Source organism: Manihot esculenta, chromosome 12, assembly GCF_001659605.2.
Source record: "Manihot esculenta cultivar AM560-2 chromosome 12, M.esculenta_v8, whole genome shotgun sequence".
Classification (NCBI taxonomy): Eukaryota; Viridiplantae; Streptophyta; class Magnoliopsida; order Malpighiales; family Euphorbiaceae; genus Manihot; species Manihot esculenta.
The window spans coordinates 32,074,710-32,100,302 of NC_035172.2; the positions used below are offsets into that span (position 1 = coordinate 32,074,710).

General features: G+C 32.2%; 1 protein-coding gene across 1 annotated transcript; it reads left to right on the plus strand.

Annotated features, from left to right (window-relative positions):
* The first annotated feature begins 16,993 nt into the window (after nucleotides 1-16,993).
* Nucleotides 16,994-19,190, plus strand: LOC110607853 (zinc finger BED domain-containing protein RICESLEEPER 2-like). The gene is made up of 3 exons (XM_021747017.1): nucleotides 16,994-17,139; nucleotides 17,774-19,035; nucleotides 19,129-19,190. Exons 1-3 carry the CDS (start codon nucleotides 16,994-16,996, stop codon nucleotides 19,188-19,190), a joined length of 1,470 nt encoding a protein of 489 aa, XP_021602709.1.
* The last annotated feature ends 6,403 nt before the right edge of the window (nucleotides 19,191-25,593 follow it).

Here is a 25,593-nt window from a genome sequence, read left to right on the forward strand (position 1 = left end):
ATACCTAGTGATGTCACTGCTCTAGCTATGGGTTTGAGGATGTTACAGTTTCAGTTCTAGTGCTGATTTCTGCTGTTTACTGTCTGATTTGGGCTGTGATTTGGGCAGATTATCTGGTGGTCTGGGCAAATCACTTTCTGTCAAGTCTGTCTGCTCCAGTGATTTGGTCTGTGATTTGAGCAGATTATCTGGTGGTCTGGGCAAATCACTGGGCAAATCACCCACATCCAGCAAGTTACAGCAGTCTGCTGTTTTTTCTGCTTCAGTGATGTTGCTGTCCACTTCTCCTTTCCTGCAAAGACCTTCATAAAGTAAGTTTTCTTGATCAAAATCAAAAATTTCTTGACTTAAATTATCAATAACATCAAGGCCATAAACATGAGAAACATCATTGGGGAATTTCATGGCATCATAAACATTAAATTTGATAACTTCCCCTTCAAACTCCATAGTCAATGTGCCATCATGCACATCAATTTTTGTTCTTGCTGTGCTCAAGAATGGTCTCCCAAGTAAGATATCAGAGGTGGTGTTGCTCTTGTCTTTCTCCATGTCAATCACATAAAAATAAGCTGGGAAGACTAGTTAGTCCACTTGCACCAACACATCTTCAAGCACTCCTTTGGGGTAGACAATGGATCGATCAGCCAATTGGATCATAATGCTGGTGCCCTTGAGTGTACCTGCATTCAACAAGTTAAAAATAGAAAGAGGCATGACATTTATTGAAGCTCCAAGGTCACACATGACCTTCTTTATTCCTATGTTGCCTATTTTGCATGGAATGGCAAACATTCCTCTATCTTTGCATTTGGTGGGAAGTTTCTTTTGAATGACAGCTGAGACACACTCCCCCACACTTACCTTTTTATGTTCAGCAAGTTTCCTCCTATTGGTGCATAGCTCTTTGAGAAATTTAGCATACCTTGGTATTTGTTTGATAGCATCAAGTAGGGGTATGTTGATTTCCACTTTGCGAAATGTCTCCAATATCTCTTTTTCCTCTTTCTCCTTTTGGGACTTTGCAAATCTCTTTGGGAAAGGAGGAGGTATCTTGAATTTTTCTGCTGGTTGCTGTTTCTGCCTTTGACTGGATTCTGCCTTCTCTGGTGATTTGGGCAAATCACTTTCTGCCTTCTCTGGTGGTTTGGGCAGATCACTACTGGACAGCTCAGTTTGATCAGCGATCGGGTCAGTTTCTACTAGTGAACTGGGCAAATCACTGCCCTGATCACTTTCTGGCAGAATTTCTTCCATGTCCTGTTTTTGCACTTTTTCAGCCCTATTGTCTTGCAACTCCTTTCCACTCCTCAATGTGATGACACTAGCATTTTGCCTTGGATTTATCTCAGTTTGGGAGGGTAGCTTTCCTTGTGATTCAATTTTGTTTAATGATGAAGCCATTTGCCCCATTTGTTTCTCAAGATTCTGCACAGTATTTGCCAAATTTTTCACAATCTCTTCAAGAGATGCATTAGAATTTTGAGGTGCAGCTTGAGCTTGGTTTCTTTGCTGGTAACTTGGATATTGTTGTCCCCTTGCATAACTGAAATTTGGATGGTCCCTCCAACCTGGATTGTAAGTATTTGCATAGGGATCATACCTTCTTTGCCCATTAAAGCCTCCAACCACATTGACTTGCTGGTCCTCCTCTTGAAGGGAAGGACATAGATCAGTTGGGTGGTTGTTGGCACATATTCCACATGTCTTGGGCTGCTGAATCTGCTGGACTTATTGGGTTTGACTCACAACAAGGCTACGGACAGCATTGGTGAGTTCAGAAAGTTGGGATGATAAAATGGAATTACTCACCTCATTCACATTCCTTGTTGGCAGCTCTTGGTCTCCAAATTGTTGAGAAGCTGCAGCCATGGAGGAAATCAAGTCCCTCATCTCTCGAGGTGATTTTTTTTCAATTGTTCCTCCACAGGCTGCGTCAATAAATTTTCTCTCCGAGGGTAGCAAACCTCCATAGAAGTACTCAATGAGAGATTGGTCAGAAATATCATGCCGAGGGCAGCTTGTGCACAACTTTTTGAACCTCTCCCAGTACTCATACAAACCTTCAGAGTGCTTTTGCTTTATGCCACTTATTTCTCGACGGATGCCTATGGCTTTTGAGGTTAGAAAGAATTTTCTCAAGAATGCTCTTACCATATCAGCCCATGATGTGATGGATCCGGGTGGCAAGTAGAATAGCCATTCTTTGGCATAGTCTTCAAGGGAAAAAGGGAAAGCTCTAAGCTTGATATCATCTTCTGGAATGCCTTGAGGTCTCATAGTTGAGCACACAACGTGGAATGCCTTCAAATGCTTGTGAGGATCTTCATTTTCTAGGCCTCTGAATTTAGGAAGGAGATGAATCAGACCTGTCCTTAGCTCGAATGGTGCTGTCAATAAGGGATATTCAATGCATAAGGGTGCTTGATCTCCTGCTGGTTCAGCCAACTCTCCGAGAGTTCTTTCCCGTGGCTGAGGTGCTTGGATGGGCACGTTTCCAGCTTGAATTTCAGCTTCTACATGTGCAGCAGGTGGTGCTGCCATTGCTGGATTTTCTGCCATGACCAGAAATTCAGTTTCTGGTAAAAATTCTGCTGTAGCAGGTGCGGTGGTGGAAGTTTCTGCTGGTGCAGAAATTTCTTCAGCAGGGGCAGTAGGTGGTCTGTGAGATGGTGTTGTTGATGAAGATGGTCTTGAGGCTTGGTTCCTCAAATTTGCTTGCTTCCTTAAGCTCTTGGCAGTTTTTTCAATCTCGGGGTCGTAAAGAAGAGTGTCTTTACGGCCAGACCTGGTCATAAAGGGAAAATACGTTAGTTTAAATTAGTTCCCCGGCAACGACGCCAATTTTTGATAGGCGGTTGTCGAAGCCGTCAAAAATAAACCTATTAAACAATCAACAATAAACTTGTAGATAGTGGCAATAGGGTCGAACCACAGGGAATTGACACTAAAGATCTTCCTAATAATAACCAAGATAAGTAAATAACAAATAATTAAAAGAGGGGGGTTTTGAGTTGATGGATTAACACTAAATAACAAAAGAAAGCAATAATTTAAAGATGAGTAAATCAATGAGAAAGTGATTCTAGCTGAAGTGTGAGTCTAATTCAGTTTGTTCAGAATTGATCATTGATTATTAAAGACTCCTATTTGATTTCAATAAATCAGTTTTGGTTGTGGAAGACGCTTCTCACAATCCAAATTCTTCCTTAGTTCTAGTTTGATTAGGAAACGTTCGCTAATCAAACACTAATCAACAAGTTGCCAAGGAACGTCCTTGGGGCATTGTAGCATCGAACAACTGTTGATTGCATTAAGACTTAGAAAAACCCAATTCTATCCTTGCCAACCGCGTGGTCAAGTTTAGATTATGCAACTTGATTAAATGTGTATTTGAACAACCTAAGCAATTACGGACCTAAATCATTCAAACAATATTACTTAAGCAATTTAAAAGCAATGGGCCCTTATTGATTCTAAAAGCAAAGTAATAATTATGAAAAAGATCAGTTTGCATAAATATTGAAACAAACAAGAGTTCAACAATGGAGTATTAAACCTCCCAATTCATCACAAATCTGAATATTCTCAACTTCAACTAGAAAAGAAAAGAGTTTAGCCACTCATGGTGGACTAAATACAAAAAAGATGAAAGGAAAGGAAAAAGGAAGATGCTGGAGAGTTTCTGGCGAGTTCAATTCCTCAGCCGAAGATGCCTTTGCTGGTTTGGAGACTCTCCTTTTATAGCTGCAAATTTCCATCCATCTAGGGTTTCAAAATCCCTTTTTGATTTGGTGTTTGACTCCTCTTTTGATGTTGAATTTAATTGCAATTGGAATTCCTTGGATGAGAAGTTCTTTTCGTGGCTCTTGGATTTGTATTGATAGTGATTGAGTTGGATTTGGACTTCTGAAAATTCGGATTTCTGTTTTCTGCCCAAATTCCCGCTCTGCTGTCAGTTTCTGTTGTGAAAGTGATTTGCCCGGTGGTTTGACCAGTTTCTTCAAGTGATTGGGCAAATCACTGACCAGATCGCTTCTCTGTGAGTCAGTCCTCTATGTCTCTGCGAGTGATTTGGCCAGTGATCTTCGAGTTTCTTGGGCAAATCACTGCCCATATCACTGCTGTCTGTTGCCTCCGGGTTTCTGCTTTAGCTTGATCTGGGCAGTGATGGGAGCAGTTTAGCTGGTGATCTTGGGCAAATCACTGGGCAAATCATCCTTCTGTACTTTTTCTGCACTTTTTCTCCCATTTTCTAATTTCTTCCTTTTCTGTAAAAACAAGATAAAAACCATAAATTAAACTGAAAAATGTGTAAATAAGCAATAATAATTATGATAAAAATGTGGCTAAATTATGCTTGATCAGCTGCATAAATGACACTATTATAAATTTCAAAAAAAAAGAGAGAGAAATTAAATGCACCTTAAATGCTAACACAAGGGAGCAAGGTAATCAAATGCAGCACATGACAAACAGTGGCTTCTTCAGTTTCACATCAAAGCTTTTGCAGAAGTCGTTGAAGATTCAGATTCATAATCAGGTAAGCCAAAACTGATGTATCTAAGACTCTTGTTTATTAGTTTAACTTATTTTGCAAATCCTTAACTCTTAGTACAATAGCTGAACTCACCATATTGGCTCCTCAAAATTCATAATTTCACACAATTCTTGGAATCACACTCTTTCAACACATTTATATAAAAAAAAATCAAATATAACTTCTAAATTTAAGAAATAGAAAAAAAAATCAAAGGAATCAAAGTGATAAAGTAAATATTCAAATTTACAAAGCAAAGATTCACTTATAGAGTTAAGGAGAGAGAAGCAATAAAAATCCAAGAGAGAAAGCGAAGGAGTGAGAAAGAGAGAGAGAGAGAGAGAGAGAGCAGGGAGGAGAGGAGAAGGGGGAGAGAGAGCACAAGTGAGTTAGAGTAAGGGAGAGGGTTGTCGGTCAATAGGAAGTGAGTAAGGGAAGAATTGTCGGTCGATTGGCCAATGAATGAGGGAAAGGGCTGTCGGCAGTAAGGGTGAGTGAGGAAAGTGGCTGTCGGTAGTAAGGAGAGTGAGTGAGGGATGGAGGAAGGGGCTGGTATAGGGAGAACAATGTGATTTTAGAATTAGGGTTTCAATATAAAATTGTATTTTTTAAAATTAACTTGATATAATATATAATAACAATTTAAATTGAGTAGAATGAATAATAATAACTTAATTAGATATATATATATACACCGATAAAGATATATAATCATAAAAAAATAGTTTACAACTTAATTAAAAAATATATTTAAAAAAACTATTAGGACTTTTTATTTTAGAAATGTATTAGTTTAAGTTAAAATTAATTAATTAATTTTTTTAATTAAAATAATTAAAAATTTAATCGTTGTTTTGTTCCTCTTTAATCATAATATTTAGCGACCATCTGCTATTTGCTAATTATTCACTAAGTTTAAAGTGTCATTCTAATCAAATTTTAGATTATTAGTCGCTAATTGATCACTAATTAAATATCACAGACACTCGATCCCTAAATTTGTGAATAAAACGTTTTATTAGCATAAAGTTATTTAGCGACTATATATCGATCGCTGTTTTGTCGTCTATATAGTAGTTGCTTCATCGCAATATGGACGCTACATTTGCGACCATGCACCTTCGTCGCTAGATTAGTCGCCGATATTTTGCGCCACAACTTCCCACCTTGATTAACGATGAAAGTGTCTTTGGTCGCTATATACCAACTAAATAGCGACAAAAAAATGGTTGCTGATTTGGTTTTTATACAATCAAACCCTCTCATTAACATTGTCGCAATAGGGTTAAGACTAGTCGTTAATTAGCAACTAAATTATTTTAGTCGCTAAGTTTGGTCACTAAATCACTAATTTTTTGTAGTGTTATTAACTTGTTTAATAAACAAAAGGAATTTAAAAAAAATTAATGTATATAATAGTTCTATTATATTTTAGGGTGATTTACAATTTAGTCCCTGGATATTGCCATTATTAACAAGTCAGTCCCTGCATTTTTAGAAACCTATTAAAACGTCCTTATGTTTTATTTCCGTCAACGAAATAGTCATTCCGTCCTATTTTCCGTTAAAATTAGATAAAGGAGGAGAAAGAAAATTTTTAAAATCCAATTTTACCCTCAAATAAAACCATTTATTTAGTCCTTGTATATTGTAATTATTAACAAGTTAGTCCTTACATTTTCAAAAATCTATTAAAATATTTTTATCTTTTTTCATATCTATTAAAACGTCCTTATTATTTTTTTCCATCAATGAAATAATCCCTATCTTTTCTCACATCTATTAAAACATCCTTATCGTTTATTTAAGTCAACGAAATAGTCCCTCCCCATCGTTTCTTTCTGTCAACGAAATCGTTCCTCCCTATATTTTTAGAAATATATTAAAACGTCATTATTGTTTCTTTTTGTCAACGAAATAGTCCCTATCTTTTCTCAGATCTATTAAAATATCCTTATTATTTCTTTTTATCAACAAAATAGTCCCTATCTTTTCTTTTCTCTTCCTCCTCCTCCTCCTCCTCCTCCGAAGAAGAAGAAGAAGAAGAAGAAGAAGAAGAAGAAGAAGAAGAAGAAGAAGAAGAAGAAGAAGAAGAAGAAGAAGGAGAAGAAGAAGAAGGAGAAGAAGGAGAAGAAGAAGGAGAAGAAGAAGAAGAAGAAGAAGAAGAAGAAGAAGAAGAAGGAGAAGAAGAAGAAGAAGAAGAAGAAGAAGAAGAAGAAGAAGAAGAAGAAGAAGAAGAAGAAGAAGAAGAAGAAGAAGAAGAAGAAGAAGAAGAAGAAGAAGGAGAAGAAGAAGGAGAAGGAGAAGAAGAAGAAGAAGAAGAAGGAGAAGAAGAAGAAGAAGGAGAGAAAGAAGAAAAAGAAGAAAAAGAAGAAGAAGAAGGAGAAGAATGAGAAGAAGAAGAAGAAGGAGAAGAAGAAGAAGAAGGAGAAGAAGAAGAAGAAGGAGAGAAAGAAGAAAAAGAAGAAAAAGAAGAAGAAGAAGGAGAAGAATGAGAAGAAGAAGAAGAAGAAAAAGAAGAAAAAGAAGCAAAAGAAGAAAAAGGAGAAGAAGCAGAAGAAGAAGGAGAAAAAACAGAAGAAGAAGAAGAAGAAGAAGAAGGAGAAGAAGAAGCAGAAGAAGAAGAAGCAGAAGAAGAAAAAGCAAAAGGAAGAAGAATTGATGAAGAAGAAAAGGAAGGAGGAGGAGGAGAAAAATAATTGGGGGTAATTTAGTCTTTTACTATATTTTTAGGCAAAAATAGACAGAAGGACTATTTCGTTGACGGAGAGAAAACATAAGGACGTTTTAATAGGTTTCTAAAAATACAGGGACTGACTTGTTAATAATGGCAATACTCAGGGACTAAATTGTAAATCTCCCTATATTTTATAACAAAGTTATGATATTTTAATAATTTATCATTTATTAATTAGATAAATATAAATATATTATACTCTAATTAAGAATAATTCTTGAAGTTTATACTTGTGGAAATTTATTTCTAAAAGTTAACATATACGTAGAAAGAAAGAAAAATTTTAAATTTAATTTTATGAAAGGGAGTAAGAATATGCTGGTGTTATTATTTATTAGGATTGTAAATAAATCCAGCAATGAATTATTTAAGGTTTAATTTAATATTTAATTATTATTATTATTATTTTTTTTTTGGTTAAAAAAAAAAACCTCATCAATATTCAACTTAAATTTATTGTGAATTAAATTTGAGTTAGGTTAAAATTTGAAAAATTTTTATGAATTAAAATTAAATTTTTAAAACTCAACTCGGATGAAATCAGTTTATCCCAATATTTGCTCTGTTTGTTCATCATAAAATGTTAGTTTGAAAATCAATTGTTTCCTATTTAATAATAAAATAAGAAAATGATGTCTTAAAAAAAAAAGGGTAATTTACGATTTAGTCCCTAGGTATTACCATTATTAACAAGTCAGTCCCTGTATTTTTAGAAACCTATTAAAATATCCTTATATTTTCTCTCCTTCAACGAAATAGTCCTTCTGTCTATTTTTGCCGTTAAAAATATAGTAAAAGACTATATTACCCCCCATTATTTTTCTCCTTCTCCTCCTCCTTCCTTTTCTTCTTCATCAATTCTTCTTCTCCTTCTTCTGCTTCTTCTTCTTCTCCTTCTTCTTCTACTTCTTCTTCTACTTCTTCTCCTTCTTCTTCTCCTTCTTCTTCTTTTGCTTCTTTTTCTTCTTTCTCTTCTTCTTCTTCTTCTTCTTCTTTTTCTTCTTTCTCTTCTTCTTCTTCTTCTTCTTCTTCTTCTTCTTCTTCTTCTTCTTCTTCTTCTTCTTCTTCTTCTCCTTCTTCTTCTTTTTCTTCTTTCTCTTCTTCTTCTTCTTCTTCTTCTTCTTCTTCTTCTTCTCTTCTTCTTCTTCTTCTTCTTCTTCTTCTTCTTCTTCTCCTTCTCCTTCTTCTTCTTCTTCTTCTTCTTCTTCTTTCTCTTCTTCTTCTTCTTCTTCTTTTTCTTCTTCTTCTTTTTCTTCTTCTTCTTTTTCGGAGGAGGAGGAGGAGGAGGACGAAAGAAAAGACAGGAACTATTTCGTTGACAAAAAAAAAAACGATAAGGACGTTTTAATAGATCTGAGAAAAGATAGGGACTATTTAGTTGACATAAAAAAACGATAAGGACGTTTTAATAGATATGAAAAAAGATAAAAATATTTTAATAGATTTTTGAAAATGTAAGGACTAACTTGTTAATAATTGTAATATACAAGGACTAAATAAATGGTTTTATTTGAGGGTAAAATTGGATTTTAAAAATTTTCTCTCTCCTCCTTTATCTAATTTTAACGGAAAATAAGACGGAAGGACTATTTCGTTGACGGAAATAAAACATAAGGACGTTTTAATAGGTTTCTAAAAATATAGTTACTGACTTGTTAATAATGGTAATACCCAGGGACTAAATCGTAAATTATCCAAAAAAAAACATGCATTTGATAAAAATATTGTTTAAATTGTTATTATGACAAAAAAAGCCATAAATGAGTTATTTTTATTCCTATTAATTTTTTATAATTGTATAAACTTTATATAGTGAATAGATTTAATAGTAACTTTTAAACTGATAAAATATTAATTATAATAAATTAAATATATAATTAGAATATATTCATCCAAAAAAAATAATTTTATATGTTAAGCTAAATGTATGGGTTTGAATTTCAATATTGAATTTGAAATTTAGATTTTAAATATTAAATTTCAAATTTAGATTTTAAAAATTAAATTTAAAATATAAATTTAATTTTTTTTCTTGATTGATAAAAAGATTTTCAAATCTTGACTGTGAAATTTATTATTTGGATATTGTTGGAATGAATCGTCTAATTAGGAGTAGATTATGTAATTATAGAGATTTACACAATTAACAGATATGATAATATTATTTTCCGTACAGACTTATTTTATTTTCCTAAAATAGGATTGTTTCTTTTTTCTCATTTGATTTTATATTTTTTTTGGAAAAAAATATACAATAACTGAATCATTTACAGATTTTATGGTTAATTTATTATGTATTTAAATTTATAATAAACTTTGTGTTAGTAATGTTTAAATACTCAAATGATATATTTTTTTGAATTAACATGAGATTTTAATTAATTATAACTTTTCCATATGAAAAATTATTTTTATTTTTATATTATCAACACATGCATTGCATGACTTTGCATTTTAAATGATAATAATGATAATAGTAATTAATTAAAATTTTTAAATTTCATTATCTTTTATCTTCTTTATTTGTATAATTGCCATTATTTCTGAATTTAAATAATATATATATATAGTTTTCTTATTTATAAAATTATATTGAAAATTATTTAAGAAAATCTAAATTATAAAAATTCCAAATGGGTCTGATCTGATCAAATCCATCAATTAATACTGAAGATGTTCTCGCCAAGGCATACCAAGTGGACCAGAATATGATGGAATGAGCCTGATGGGCCTGAGTTAAGAATTTGGGCTTCATCATTATGGGCCTCTGGGCTCCGTGTTGGATGATTTTTAACACTTGAAAAAACTCCTCCTTTGTCAGCTCCGAGCAAGCCGATCTTAGGATTTTTTTAGGCTGATGGCTCTAAATACCATTTCGTAATTTTGAGCTAAGGCTCCATTTTTGTCAAAAAATAACTTATATTTACTTAATTTTAATAGTTTTCAAACTATATTCGTTGAAATTTTAATTATTAATTAATAAAAACATACAAACTTTATTCTATTTATTATATATTCTTGTCTTATACCCACAATGTTACAAGACAATGTGAAATGAGATAGAATATGAAGCTTCTTAGGCTTTTTTTTTTTTTTTTTTTGAAGTAGAGAATATGCATGCCGACAAGAGACAAATTGAATAAAGAATATGCCAAAATATATATTATTTAAGAGAATAAATAAATCATCAAAGAATATTTTAATTTTAACCCATTAAAGTGAGAAAAAGACAATATCCTCTGCTTGAGTATAAGGAATATATATATATCTATGTAGGGAATAATTATGAATAAATAAGAAGTAAAGCAATGTGAATGATTAGGGTTTGACCATAAATACATGATAAATGGTGATAAGGATGCTCTACCTTTTGTGATAAAAAAAAAAAAGAGAAAAAGCAAACTTAGTTCTAGCTTCTTGATTCTGGGAATTTTAATTTGGAATTTAATGGTGTGAATTTGATTTGATGTTCATAGCCTTCATACATCTACCGAATCCATTATTTCTTTTTTAAAAAAAATAAGAAATTAGAGCTTTGAATATAATTTTTTTTAAAGATTTAACTAAATATATAATGTTAAAATAGATTTATATGATATATAGAAATATAATCACACGACTATAAATGTTAGAATTAATGATATAATTAAAATAAAATTGAGTTGCGATTTGTCAATTTGCAAGAAAAAAATGTGAGATAGTTAGCGCTTATAAATAGCCACTCCGATGCTCCAATCAATAAATTAATAAAGATAAATGAATGTAATGAAATGTTTAGAGTTTAGAATTAGTGTGTACAAATGCATACCTTGATTTCTAGGATTAAAAATTTTTATATTATAAGAAAATGGAGTTAGTTATCGCATATCCTGAAAATTCAAATGGTACAAGCTAGTAGATAGGGGATTCCACGATTATAGGTGTAAGGGGATTTGCTAGATTATATCCGCTAATGATAACTTTAAGAGAATCTACTAGATTATATCCGTTAACTGTAACTTTTCATGAAGTCTCGATCTGTTCGGGAAAAATGTGAGTTTTGGTGATATACCGAGTGTCATGATGTCTTAATCTTCTTTTATGTAGGTGAGACTTCTGCAACAATGTGTCACCTTATTAAATTTTTACCACGTGACTGACTTTGACTTATGCTAACAGCTCATAATTTTCTTTAGACGATTCTTATATTGCATCAATTAGCAATAAAAATTTTACGGTAATATTAATTTTACTATTATAAAAATACATACAATAGTAATATAAATAATTATTATTAATGATATAAATTTATAATAATAAAATATAATAATTACATATTACTGTTATAAAATTAATTGCATATTACTGTTATAAAATTATGAATATAAATATTTTATAACAAAATTATAATTACTGTTAGAAAAAATAATTATTAGTAACAATAAATATTATTGTTAAAATATTTTTATTAATAATTCTAATTTTTATTGTTGTTATATGTTTTTATATATTACCGATAATAATTAATCATATTGTTTTCATATTAAGTTAATATATCAATAAAATTAATGTTGTTTTAATTCGTTTTGCTGTTAATTTTAATGTTTATTGTATAATAAAATTATTAATATTAATAAAAATTTTTTAATAATAATATTTATTATTAATAATAATTATTCTTTAGTTACAATAATAATTTTTTACAAAACATTTATGATCATAATTTTATATTAGCAACATGAAACAATTCATACAATATTATTATAAATTTATTACAATAAATTTTATAATTTTACTCATGATTCTTGTCTTACTTAGATATAATTGATATTAATATTTTTTTAAAAGAAAAATTCAGATTAAGAATTACATAAAATTGTTATAATGATGGAATTTATTTTCTTTATTATAAAATGAAATTCTATTAGATATTGAGTTAATGAAAAAGAATATTATATATTTTGACTTCTAATAATTATTTTTTTTTTCAATTAGATAGAGAGTTAAAACCCATTACTGAGGCACATGTCTTTGCCAAACTACTTCAACTTTATCAGCAAGGAGCAAATCACTAATCTTTAAAGGAAGATTCACAAACATCTGCATATCAGAAGGACCTGCAATAGCATCCTTAGCCAACTGATCTGGAACTGAATTAGCTTCTCTAAAGACCTTCACAAGTTAAATTTTCCACCTACGATCCACCAAATTCAAACAAGCTGTCAAAATATTCCTATGGCGATCAACGTCACTCCCCCTTTTAATTAACATTGAAATCACAGTTTGGGAATCATATTGCAACTGAATTTTCCGCTAACCATTCATCCATGCGATTGTTGATAATATGTAGGTTTTGTAGTTTTAATATTCTAATACACTTAGATATTGAGTTTGATTTTATTTAAAATAGGTTGATTCGTTTGAATTTTGATATTTTAATAAGCTAAACAAGGATTAGAAAATAATTTGAGAAAAATCTAATTTCGACTCTACATTTTAAAATTAAATGTGAACCCAATCAAATTCACATAAGGATAAGAAGTATAGTCATACTTAAACTTTAATTCTCAGACGAACTTTGTTATGCAATACGTTATGGGTATAACATATTTGACGAATAGAGTCCAGTTTTAAATCCTAAAAACAAACAAATAGCTCTTATATGCTAAGATTACTCAACTTTGATTTTAGCTACTTATATTTAGGTTAAGTTAGAACTCTTAACAGTATAAAAACAGAATATTCTAATGTATCTAACATCTCATCTCTCATCTCCCACTCGTAATTTGTTTAGGAGACTGAAAACATTCTTCTCATTGTGGTGTTTCAGCCATGAATGTGTGTGACTAAGTTTCTCATTTTCAGTTAAAAGATAATTAAGATTTCAGTTCAATTGGTTGTGAGATTTATGTGGTTCTATTGTTTCCTCAATTATTCTTGATATTTATATTATTTCCGTGTTTATTGCTTACTATATGATAGCGGTTGTCGAAGCCGTAAAAAATAAACCTATTATCAACCAACAAACTAATTTGCAGATAGTGGCAATAGGGTCGAACCACAGGAACTTGACACTACGGGTTTTCCTAATGACTTGAACAAGTAAATAACAAATAATTAAAAGAGGGGGGTTTGATTTGATGGATTAATATTAAATAGCAAGAGAAAGCAATAATTTGAAAAGATGAGAATTCTAATGGGAGAAGGATTCTAGTTGAAGAATAGATCTAATTCAGCTTGTTTAGAATTGATCATTGATCTTTTTGATACTCTTATTTATTTCAATAAATTAGTTTAGGATGTGGAAGACGCTTCTCACAATCCAAATTCCTCCTTAGTTCTAGTTTGATTAGGAAACGTTCGCTAATCAAACACTAGTTAACAAGTTGCTAAGGAACGTCCTTGGGGCTTTTAGCATCGAACAACTGTTAACTGCCTTAAGACTTAGAGAAACCTAATTCTATCCTTATCAACTGCGTGGTCAAGTTTAGATTATGAAACCGATTATATTTGAGTTTAAACAACCTAAGCAATTACAGACCTAAATCATTCAAATAATATATTACTTAAGCAATTAAAAGCAACATGCCTTAATTGATTCTAAAAGCAAAGCAATAATTATAGAAAGATCAAGTTGCACAAATATTGAAGGTAAACAAGAGTTTAATAATGGAGAATTAAATCTCCCAATTCATCACAAATCTAAAATTTTCCAACTTCAACTAGAAAGGAAAGCGTTTAGCCACTCATGGTGGACAAAATTACATAAAAAGATAGAAGAAAAGAAGAAGGAGAAGTCTGCCAAATTTCTGCAGAATTTTCGAGGCTGAGATGATGATGTCTGCTGCGTTGGAAGCTGTCCCTTTTATAGCTGGAGAATTTTAATCCAATTAGGGTTTGAAAATTCCCATCTTGACTTGGTCTTTTGTGGTCTTTGATTCCTCTTTGGATCTTTTATTTAATTGTGAATGGATTTCCTCAAGTGAAAAGGCCTCCTCGTGGCTTAAGGGACTGATCTTGGAGTGTTTGAAATGGATTTGGACTCCTTTGCTTTTGAATTTCAGTTTTCTGCACTTTTTCCCGTTTCTGCTGTTTCTCTGCATCATTGTGATTTGGGCGAGTGATTTGGGCAGATCACTTGCCCAAATCATTTATGTGCGTTGCCTCCAGATTTCTGCCTTAACTTCCTGTTTCTGATTTCTGCGGGTGATTTGGCCAAATCACTTTGATCCTATCACTTTTCCAGCTTTTTCTGCACTTTTTCTTCAACTTTCCATTTTCTTTTTTTTCTACAAAAACATAACAAAAACATAAATTAAGCTAGAAAAATGTGTAATTTAAGCAGTAATAAATATAATAAAAATGTGGCTAAATTATGCTTGATCAAATACCCCCACACCTAACTTTTTGCTTGTTCTCAAGCAACAAACAACTTAGTCACTCAAGCTTCAACTTAGTCAAACAACAGGCCTGTAATTTCCTCATCCCTTTCCCATTTCAGCTTTAACTTGGTTGGGGCAACCCAGACTTGTTCTCTTTTACTCTCTTTTGGATAGTTTTAGGGCCATTTTTATCAAATTACCCTTTTACACCATTTTCTGTAAAATAAGATCAAAACCACAAAATTAGGTAGAAAATGTATAAATTAACATAAATAATAACATGAAAAATGGGACTAAATTTGGTTTGATCAATAACCTAAGGAAAATCCCTTAACACATGTAAAATATCCTCAGCAACATGGCAATATCCATATGAATCATCCAAGGTTTACAACCTCTCTTTCTTCTTTCTATATTACAAAGGATCTTACCATGAGAAATTTGCCATAAAAACATACATGCCCTTTGAGAGACCTTTATCTTCCACACATGCTTCCATAATTTAAAATTCTGATTAACAACATAATTACTCAAAACCCCATATGCTGACTTCACCGAATATGTCCCAGAATTAGTATAATTCCAAACATATTGATCCCTCAGGCCAATGTTTTCAGAAAGGAGCCGAGATTTCAAAGAGTATAACATATTAACAGGCAATGAATCTTGAAGCACATCCCACTTCCAACCTAAATTGTCATTCCAAAACGCCCTAACAGGCAGCGTTTTAGCTATCTCATCAATAGGAACAATTGCTTGATTGAACAGAGGGCTTATAAGAAGCCATGAGTCCATACAAAAACTCATCTCCAAGCCACTTTCACTTCCCGAACTAGCCCTTATCTCACCACATCAAAACCCACTTTAATACCCCTCCAAATATAGGAACCCGAAACAGCTGGTACTCTCATCTAAGAAAAATAGCCATCAAAAAAATTTATTCACAATAGTTTTCCCTCACAAGGAATCAGGAAATCACTATAACTAGGGGTGAGCACTGTTCGGTTCGAACCGAAATAACCGACCGAACTGATTTAATTTAATAATTTGGTTCGGTTTTAAAATAAAATCGGTTCGATTTGGTTTTAATTTTTAAAAAATTCGGGTTGGTCGATTCGGTTTTAGAGTCAAAATAGTTTGGTCGAACCGAACCGACCGATTTTAATCTTAAACGCAGCGTTTTATTATAGGGTTATATCAATTCACTTCCCATCCCACGTCCTTCTTCACGCCGCACATACCTTCATCTCTCTCAGACCAAATCCCTAATCTGAAATCTCCATCCTTCTCGTCTTCAGTCCCGTAGCCACAGCCACCCACCCCAGCCGCCAGTCACACAGCCACCCACCGGCCACCCACCCACTCGCCAAAGCCAGAGTCTCTTCTCTCCATCCTTTGCCGCTTCAGTCCCGTAGCCACAGCCACCCACCCACCCAATCGCCAGTCCCACAGCCACCCACCGGCCACCCACCCTGCCACCCACTCGCCAAAGCCAGAGTCTCTTCTCTCCATCCTTCGCGTCTCTCTCTCACGGCCATCGCTCGTGTCTCTCTCTCATAGCCGTCGCTCGCGAGACTCTTTTCACTGTAAGTTTCATGAACTTAGCTTGTAAGTTTAGCTTGTAAGTTTCAGTATTTCACAGCCGTCTCTCTCACAGGCTATAGAACAAAACTTGAATTGTCATCTCGTTGGACAGTGTAAGGAGATACAGACAAACCTACTATTTCCTACTGCTATATGTGCTATTATTAATTTACTCTTTTGAAGTTGATGTTTTAAACAAATTGTGTTAATGGTGGCAGTTATGCTTTAAGTTGAATTAAGTCATTAACAGCTTTGCGAAATTCACAACTCTTCAGCTACATAGAGAAGTGCCGCAGGTGGACTACTTCTTTTTCTTCTTCCAATTAGAAAATTAAAAGAAAAAAAAGAAATAGAGGGTGAGCAGTAACAGTTTCGGATTTTGGAGAGTTCAATTGGTTAGATATCTTGATTTCTTAAATTCCTGTTTTTTTTTTTCGCAATCTTCAAATGTTTGGTATGATTGTCTTTATATTTTTAGCTGCTGTATGGTAAGAATTTGGGAGTTTAAGGAAAGTTTATTTATTTATTCAGGTGTATTTCATTTATGATTTCATCTTGTAAATTCTGCTAGAATAAATCATTTATGATTTCATTTATGATTTCATCTTGTCAAGTTTAATCTAGTTTTAGGTGCATTATTTTTTTATTTTTTGTGCTTTATAATACTTTAAATTTGTGTGTAACTATTTATATTTTCAATTTATACAGATCAATTTTTATTTGAAGATGACAGAGTCACAATAAGGAGTATCAAGTAATCCTCTTTTGATAATGTCTAATCAACCTCCAATTACTTCAAGCCAAACTGAAGTAGGAGAAGCTACTTCCAAAACAAAAAGAAAGAGTATGAAGCCAAGATCAACTGTTTGGGATCACTTCACCAAGTTTGCCGATAATACTGGTATGCAAAAAGGCAAGTGCAATTATTGTGATAAGGAATTTTTTTTCTGATCCAAAAAAGAATGGTACTACTTCACTTAGAAATCATATGTTTGCATGCATAAAGAACCCTCATAGTATGACTACAAGACAATCCCAACTGTCTTTGCAACCTACTTGTAGTACACAAGAGGGAGGAGGGGGAACACAGATAGGTACATTAAGTTCATGGCATTTTGATCAGAATGTCTCGAGGCAGAAACTAGCTAAGATGATTATTGTTGACGAGCTTCCATTTATATTTGTAGAAGGTTAAGGATTTAGAGAATGGGTTGAATATACACAGCCTAGGTTTCGAATACCATCTCGTCGGATAGTGTCTAGGGATTGTTATGACTTGTATTTAGGAGAAAGGAAGAAATTAAAAATTTTTTTCCAGAAGACTAGTCAAAGGGTTTGTATTACTACAGATACATAGACCTCATTGCAAAGAATCAACTATATGTGTGTCACTGCACATTTTATTGATGATAATTGGACACTGCAGAAGAAAATTATTAATTTTTGTCCTATTACAAGTCATAAAGGTGATGACATAGGGATGACAATTGAAAGTTGCTTGCTTAATTAGGGAATTAAGAGAGTCTTTACTGTAACTGTTGATAATGCCAGTTCAAATGATGTTGCAATTTTCTATTTGAAAAAGAAAATCAATGCTTGGGGGTTTAGCATTTTAAATCGAAAATATCTTCATATGAGATGCATTGCCCACATAATCAACTTAGTTGTTGTTGATGGAATGAAGGATGGTCTTACTCCAATTAAAAAGGTTAGAGATGCAGTTAGGTATATTAGGCAATCTCCTGCGAGGTTGCAAAGGTTTAAGGCATGTTGTGAGATGGAAGGTATTCAAAGCAAGAGTTCTTTATGCTTAGATGTGTCCACTAGGTGGAATTCTACTTATCTGATGTTAAGTTCTGCACTGAAGTTTGAAAATGCATTTGACAGATATGCAACTGTAGATCCATACTTTAAAATTGATCTTCAATCATGTGAAGGTAATGGTGTGCCAGATAGTCTAGAATGGGAATATATTGGAAAAATTGTTGAATTTTTGGGACATTTTTATGAACTTACTTTGAGAATTTCTGGATCTAGATATGTTACTTCTAATATATTTTTTGATGAGATTAGTTCTGTTGACTGTTTGTTGCAAGAGTGGAAATCAAGTAATGACTTGGAATTGTCATGTATGAGAGAGAAGATGAAGCTTAAATTTGATAAATATTGGGGGGATCCAGATAAGATGAATAAAATTATTTACATTGCAGTGGTGGTTGACCCTCAATATAAGTTAGAATTTATGCATTTTGCTCTTTCAACTGTGTATGGAAAAGAAAAAGGTACAGAATTGGCAAAGAAGATTAAATTATTTGTGTATGAATTATTTGATGACTACAAGAGAATATTTCAATCTGAAAATGCAAATGAACACATTGGAAATGTAAATGAGAGCATGAGCATCGAAGAAGGAACAAAAAAGAAACCTAGAATGAGATTGGGACATCAATTCATGCAACATAAAATAGAGATTGGTGAAGCGAAGAGCAAGTCTGACTTAGATTCTTATCTGAATGAGGACATTTTAGTGTTGAATGAGAAAGAAGATTTTGACATATTAAAATGGTGGAAAATGAATGCTAATAGGTTTCCTATCTTATCACTCATGGTGAAAGATATATTAGCGGTTCCTATATCCACAGTTGCTTCAGAATCAGCGTTTAGCACTGGAGGTAGAGTGCTTGATTGTTTTAGGAGTTCTTTAACTCCTAAAATAGTGGAAGCCTTAATATGCACACAAGATTGGTTGCGAAAATCCCAACATCACAAACCGATTAAAGAACAAATTGCAGACCTTGAAAGACTTGAAGAATGTATGTATTAATCTTATTTAATTTGTTTTTTATGTTTTATTTATTTTTATTTGAAAGTATCAATTTTACTTTTTTTTTTTTTTAATTTTTCAGCATTTGCAAATGTGGACATAAGCAGTAGTACAAATGAAAATACGATAAATTTGGATAGTTGAAGGTAAATTAGGTAATTATTCATATATATATATATAAGTGAATTTGTTCATGTAGTTTAACAATTCTAATTTTTTTTTTGTTCATTTAGTTTAACAATTCTAATATTTTTTTTTCATGTTTTTATAGAAATTAATTGGCATTTGAAGAATGGAGGAATTGAATAATAGAGGGTTGATTGTTGGTGACATAATTGTTGATGGATATTTTGGAATTAACTATTTTATTAGGTTTTATATTTATTAAATGGAGGATATCTGAATATGGATATATGGTTAGTTGTTAGTGGATTATATGAAGTATATGGACATAATATGGAGTGTGGACTACTTATTATTATATTTTGATGTTGTTTTGATGTTGTTTGAATTATTTTATAATTTAACTATTATATTTGATTAAGTATATTAGTAGGGGTTTGGTTATTCAGTGAATTAGAGTTGTATATTTACTTCTTCGTTCAGTATTCTCACATTTTCAAGTACTAAACTTAGGCAAAAGTGAAGGACTATGTATTAAGAATTAATATCAGAGGTCGTAGGAGTTACTGATCTTGAGTGATTGGAACTGTGCATCTGATCAAATGGGAAGTAATGTTTTTGATTGTCCATTGAGGAATTTAGAAGAGGAATTGTGTTGCAGTGGCCAGGAACTGAACAAGAGGTTTGAGCAGATTGGTAGTGTTGGCATTTCAGCAATGATAGATTCAGATGAACAATTTGAAGCAGGTCATCTTCAAGAAACACAAAAGCGGGAGACAATTTCGGGAACAATCTCGTTGTTGAGATGTTTAATGCTTTGAACAATCTCAGTGAAAATCAATCACTTTTGTGAGTGCCATCTTTGATTGAGAATTCCTGCATATTTAATGCCTTTTCAGATGCCATTAAATTTGTGTTTGACTTTCAGTGGATTTTTGTCCCTTTTCTTAGTGTTATCCCTCCCTGGAGTAATTTATGGCTTGTTGCTTCCATCATCCTGACTATGCTGTTTCACATACTAATTCTGTATGTGCATCCACTCTCTGTTCTGTTCTCTGTAAGTTGTTTTCCTTTTTCCTTTTTCCTTTTTCTTTCATCTTGTTTACTATTTTTCTTGAGAAATACTTTACCCACTGTCATGAGGCACTTGTTGAAAGATGAAATATATTGTTGCGGGTAACACCATGGTCTTGGGCTGAGTGGACTGTTGTTCTATATCTTTTATTCCCTGTATGAAGTGAATCTTCACCCTCTCAGTTTACTAAATTGTCAATTAATTTATATATTATCATTCATGATTCAGTTATTTTATTTGGTGCAATATCTTTTTTCAAGAAGATATCTTTGAATCGAAAAAGTTGAATGCTACTTCTTTTCCTCAACAAGGTTTGTCTGTTTGTTTCTTTCAAAAATACTTTGGAGGCTTAAGTATTTTTGACTTGCGTTTTACCTTATCTAGATTTTTGCTGGTGTCCACCTTTTTTCTGCTTTTGAGTACTATTTTTCTAATTATTTTAGTACTATGTTGCATTAATAAAATTGCTGGAAACTAGGCTCACCTGAAATTTTGAGTTTCTGATGTTTCTAACTCAAAAACTGATTTTGAATCGAACCGAACCGAACCGATTCGGTTCGATTCGGTTTTTCATCTTATTTGGTTCGGTTCGGTTTACAATTTAAAATAATTCGGTTAAATCGATTTTAGCCGGTTCGATTCGATACCGAACCGAACCGACCGATGCACACCCCTAACTATAACCTCCATCCCAATTTCCCAGTAGTGCATGATTCATCAAACGATGCTTTCGAATTCCCAATCCACCTTTAGCTTTAGATTCTTGAATAGTTTTCCAATTTACAAGATGAATGTGATTGCCCTTATGAATATCTTTCCAAATAAAATCTCTAGAGATCTTGTCCATAGCATTGCATAAAGGGATACAAAGAAAACAAGTTTGCATTAACATCAATTAAGAGAGCCTCAAACCTGGACCCACTTTGTCCATTAACATCTCCATTTTCTCGCCTAAGAGTTTGACTTGCATCATTTGAGCTCTTCCTATAATTAAGCCTATAACCTCTCCTCTTATCCTTTTTAACCAACATCCAATCCCCAAATTTCTCTATCACAGCTGGATTAATATCCCTACTTTCAGGGATAGCATTCCTTCCAAACTCGGACTTTTCCTTACTAGCAACAATAGAGTCCAAGCATTGATACACCATTGTCGCCAAATTAGGAACAACCTCACCTTCTGTAGTTGGATGATCTACCAGAGCGAGTTTTTATAATGATGGACAAACAACTAAAGCATGGCCAAACTTTCCACAAGAGAAACAAACTAGATGTAGCCCTTCATACTCTACACGCCTAATCTGCTCCGCAACCTAAACTTTGAAATCAAAAGTTTGATTAAATCGAGTTCCACACAAATTCAGGCATATCTATCTCTAGTTACTAAATTAGTATTAGTATCAACTTTAATCGGTTTTCTCAATTTACTACCAATTCTCAATAACAAATTTGCATCATAGTACTCAATGGGAAGACATGGGAATCTCACCCAAACAGTCAATGACGTTAAAACATCAGAGAAAGAGTCAAAGTCTGGCCTCCACGTTCTCACAGACAAATAATGGTCACCAATAATCCAAGAACCCTCATTGAGAGCATGTTTATAATCACCCTCGGATGCAAACTTGACTAAAAAGAAGCCATTATCTAAAGCAATCACTTCTAAGGCTGCTACAATCCATAATTTCTTTACCATTTTCACCAAGTATGTGTAAACAATCGATCTACTATCGGTTTAACAATAATCGTATATTTCCAATGATTTCTCAATCTACTAATATCGTTAGGAGAGAGTCTAATTGTTGGACACGACTCAATATCATCAACCTCATCCTCCTTATCCTCTTGCTAAACCAGCAAATGCGTGCAGACATCTGCCTCCCCTTCATGCAAATCAGCGTTATTATTCTCATGCATCAATGTATCACGAAAGAATTTAGGTTCAGGACCATGACCACTACCTTCCTCCCTACCTTCCTCCACGTCATGGTCTCCATCAATCAGAACGTCATCTCCATTTTCTATGCATTTTTTTTCAGTACTACAGATCAAAATATCAACTTTTTTTGAAGAACAAGCCAACTCCATTTTTATTTATTATCATTTTTTTAGTATCATTTTGTAATATAATAATATTTTTTTATTTTTTATATACATTGTCTAAATAAATTAAATTCGTGCTCAGCATGCCTATTAAAAAATTAAAATGTTTTCTTAAAAATTTTAAAGATTATCTATATTCAGAATTTGCCGTTCGTTTGATATGTTGTGTCCTAAAGCGTCAATTTTGAGCCACGGAAGAAGCAGAGCAGGAAAAGCTCAACTGTTTTTGCAACCTCTAACTACCAGGTCAATTCTGGCTCTAGGGCAGTTTAACAAATACGAAGGCCATATGCCCCCCAACAAGTGTCCGTGGGACCCAAGAGGGTGTGTTGTGTTTCAAAGTAAGTCACCATTAGTGTGGTGGGGTCTCCCACTTCACTAGTTATCCATGTGGAAGCTGCATCCAGGATCTAGCACTTCCTGTAAAAGAGAGTTCAAGTGGGACAAGCTATCTGACTAAAGCCATTTCCTTTATTGCTTGGTCAGTGCATTTTTACATTTGATGCTTCTCTTAGCCAAAATAATAATAATAATAAAAATTTAACTGGGTATATATAGCTAGTTTGCTAACCCAGAGTCTTCTTGTCCAATGGAAAATGATTCTCCACTTTAGATTTTCTTTTTAATTTAAAGATTCCAATTTTTTATATTTTTTAATATTTTAAATACTCAAAAAATTTAATTAATAATATTTTTTTACTAAAAAAATAAATCATTATAAAAAAATCGATTTCCTTTTTTCTTATTAAAATTTTATATATAAATTTATTATTTTTTAAATTAAAATAATAAAAATAAATTATTTTATTAAAAATATTTTTATAAAAATATTTTTTAATAAATTTTTTTAAATATAAATTATTTTTTATAAACAAATAGAATCTAAAATGTTCCCCTCTGTGTGTAGTGATTTTTTGGAGTTATTTTATCAGCAAGCCCCAACTGTTCTATGAATTTTTTTTATAAATTTATATAATTTTCTGAAATAATATTTCTCTCCGGCACTTTTTCAAGAAATAAGAAAAAAAAAAGTGCACTTCGGTAATATTCTATTTTTAACTTGAAAAGGAAGTTTTTCCGCCTTTCATTCACTTTTAACTTGGAAAGAAACTTAGTTATAAACAATTTTATGAAATAATTTATTTTACAAATAAAAGATGAAATCGAAATTAAATTGGATTGTTGATTCAAACCGATTAATTTCAATTCTAGTTTAGAGGAGGAGGGTTTATAACCGACTCTTATACTTTAAAGTTTCGGTCAAATTTATGAATTGAAATTAATTGACTCATTTGATCTCGAATTCGATATTTGACCAGTTCAATTCACAGTTCGAATTAAGTCGTGTTTCATATGTATACTTGTTGTAAATTTATTACTTTATTGTTATAATATGCAAAAGAAAAAGAGTAACTTTCTATACAATTTGTGCATTATATAGTGCTTATAGTATTTTCTTTATCTTTTTATTAACAAAATTTATAAATATTAATTCGTTGGGTTCATAGTTGATCACCTAACATCGTCTTTTTTAGGAATCAAATATGAATTCTCTCGTTTAAAATTTAATGAGTGCATCTAACACTTATTGATATTATTACCAAAGACTTTTTAATTATATATAGATATTTCTAATTACATTTTTTCAATATTAGACTTAGTATTTTCTAAACATAGATGTATTTATATAGTGCTTGTGAAAGTCATCCATTAATAATTTAATGGTTGATAATATAAAACAATACAGGATTTATAGAGATTATGATAGGTGCACATGAGACACGAAAGATATCAGATCATCCGGTTTAATTGGGCAATGGATGATTCACCTATAATATGTAAAGATCAGATCTTTAATTCCATTGACCCTACCAATGTCTGAAACAGGTAGGCCGATCTCTTTAAAATTTGGAATCAATGAGTAGACCTCTTTGAAAGTAGTGGAGCCCCTAGAGTCATGATTGTGAGTGCGGTAGAACTAACAGACATGACGCTCGTAATGGACAGGGTATGGTTTAAGCGGCTCAACATTTATCAATCGACTATCCACTATTAATGAGTCGTCTAATACATCCGCTACGACATATTATCATCCACTCCGATAGAACGTCAACCAAAACGTTTCAACATGATTAGAGAATAAATACCTCTAGACCAACCACATTAAAAGATTAATTTTTGTCGTCTTACTAATATACAGCACACACAAATTCTTCTATAAATTTTAATATCCACAAACCAAAAGTTCAGTATATTAATTTTCAGCCATTCATCAGATCTATTAACTTCTCCGTGGAATTAAGCTTTTTATCCACATGGAATCAAGTTTTTGTCCACGTGTTCTCATCTCATTTTCTCACTAAATCTCAGATCATCAATAATCATAAAGTGAAAACTTTATTAAATATGATAGGTCATGCAATCAAAAAAATAAATTACAAACAACAATTATTATTTTATATATTTAAACTGTATTCATAAGTTATCAACAATGTTTTAAAAATCATTAGATTTGCCTTAAATATCTCTTAAATACCTGAAAACTTCTTCTCAAAAGATATAAGTCTATTTTAATTTTTGTTATTATTAAAAGTCTTGTTTTTTAAAATGTGCATGGAGATAAAGCTAATTAGCATATAGTTTGTTGTTAATTTAATTGAGTTGAATTTAGCTTTTAAACCGGGAATTTTTATAATTTGTTTTAGGTTTAAAGTCAACTCAATTTTTATTAAAACTTGAACTTGCTGATTATAAATATATTAATTTTAAATTAAATTTTTATTAAATTAAAAGTCAAATAAATAATTTAATTGATTTAAAAATCTAACGCTATGAAACGTAGAAATTACAAAACTAAATAAGTAATAATTGAGATGAAATGAAAATATAATTTAAATTTATATAAAATATGAAGTATCGATGAGAGTAGAGATAAAAATGGTCTGAAAAAAAGGGGTAAGCACCATTGTTGATTCGGCTCGCTCTGGTCTCCTCTGCCGCACAGTTGGATCAAGGCGAACATTGACGTCTCTTTAAGTTTGCAATGAGGTTCGGTAGGTTTCGGTTGTGTAATCAGGAATGATGATGGGAGTTTTGTGGTTGTTAGAGCATGCTCTTTTTATAGTCAGATGGATGCAAAGTGTGCTGAAGTTATGGCATTTTGGGAAGCATTGAGCTGGATTAAAGAGTGCGGATGGGATTGAGTCCTTTTCGAATTAGATCCTTAGGTACTTGTGATGTCAGTTA

Coding starts and splice junctions, on each gene's coding strand:
- LOC110607853 (XM_021747017.1), top strand. CDS start 16,994: ATGTCTAATCAACCTCCAATTACTTCAAGCCAAACTGAAGTAGGAGAA. Junction 17,140..17,773: donor ACTGGTATGCAAAAAGGCAA/GTGCAATTATTG, acceptor TGATAATGCCAG/TTCAAATGATGTTGCAATTT. Junction 19,036..19,128: donor CCTTGAAAGACTTGAAGAAT/GTATGTATTAAT, acceptor TTAATTTTTCAG/CATTTGCAAATGTGGACATA.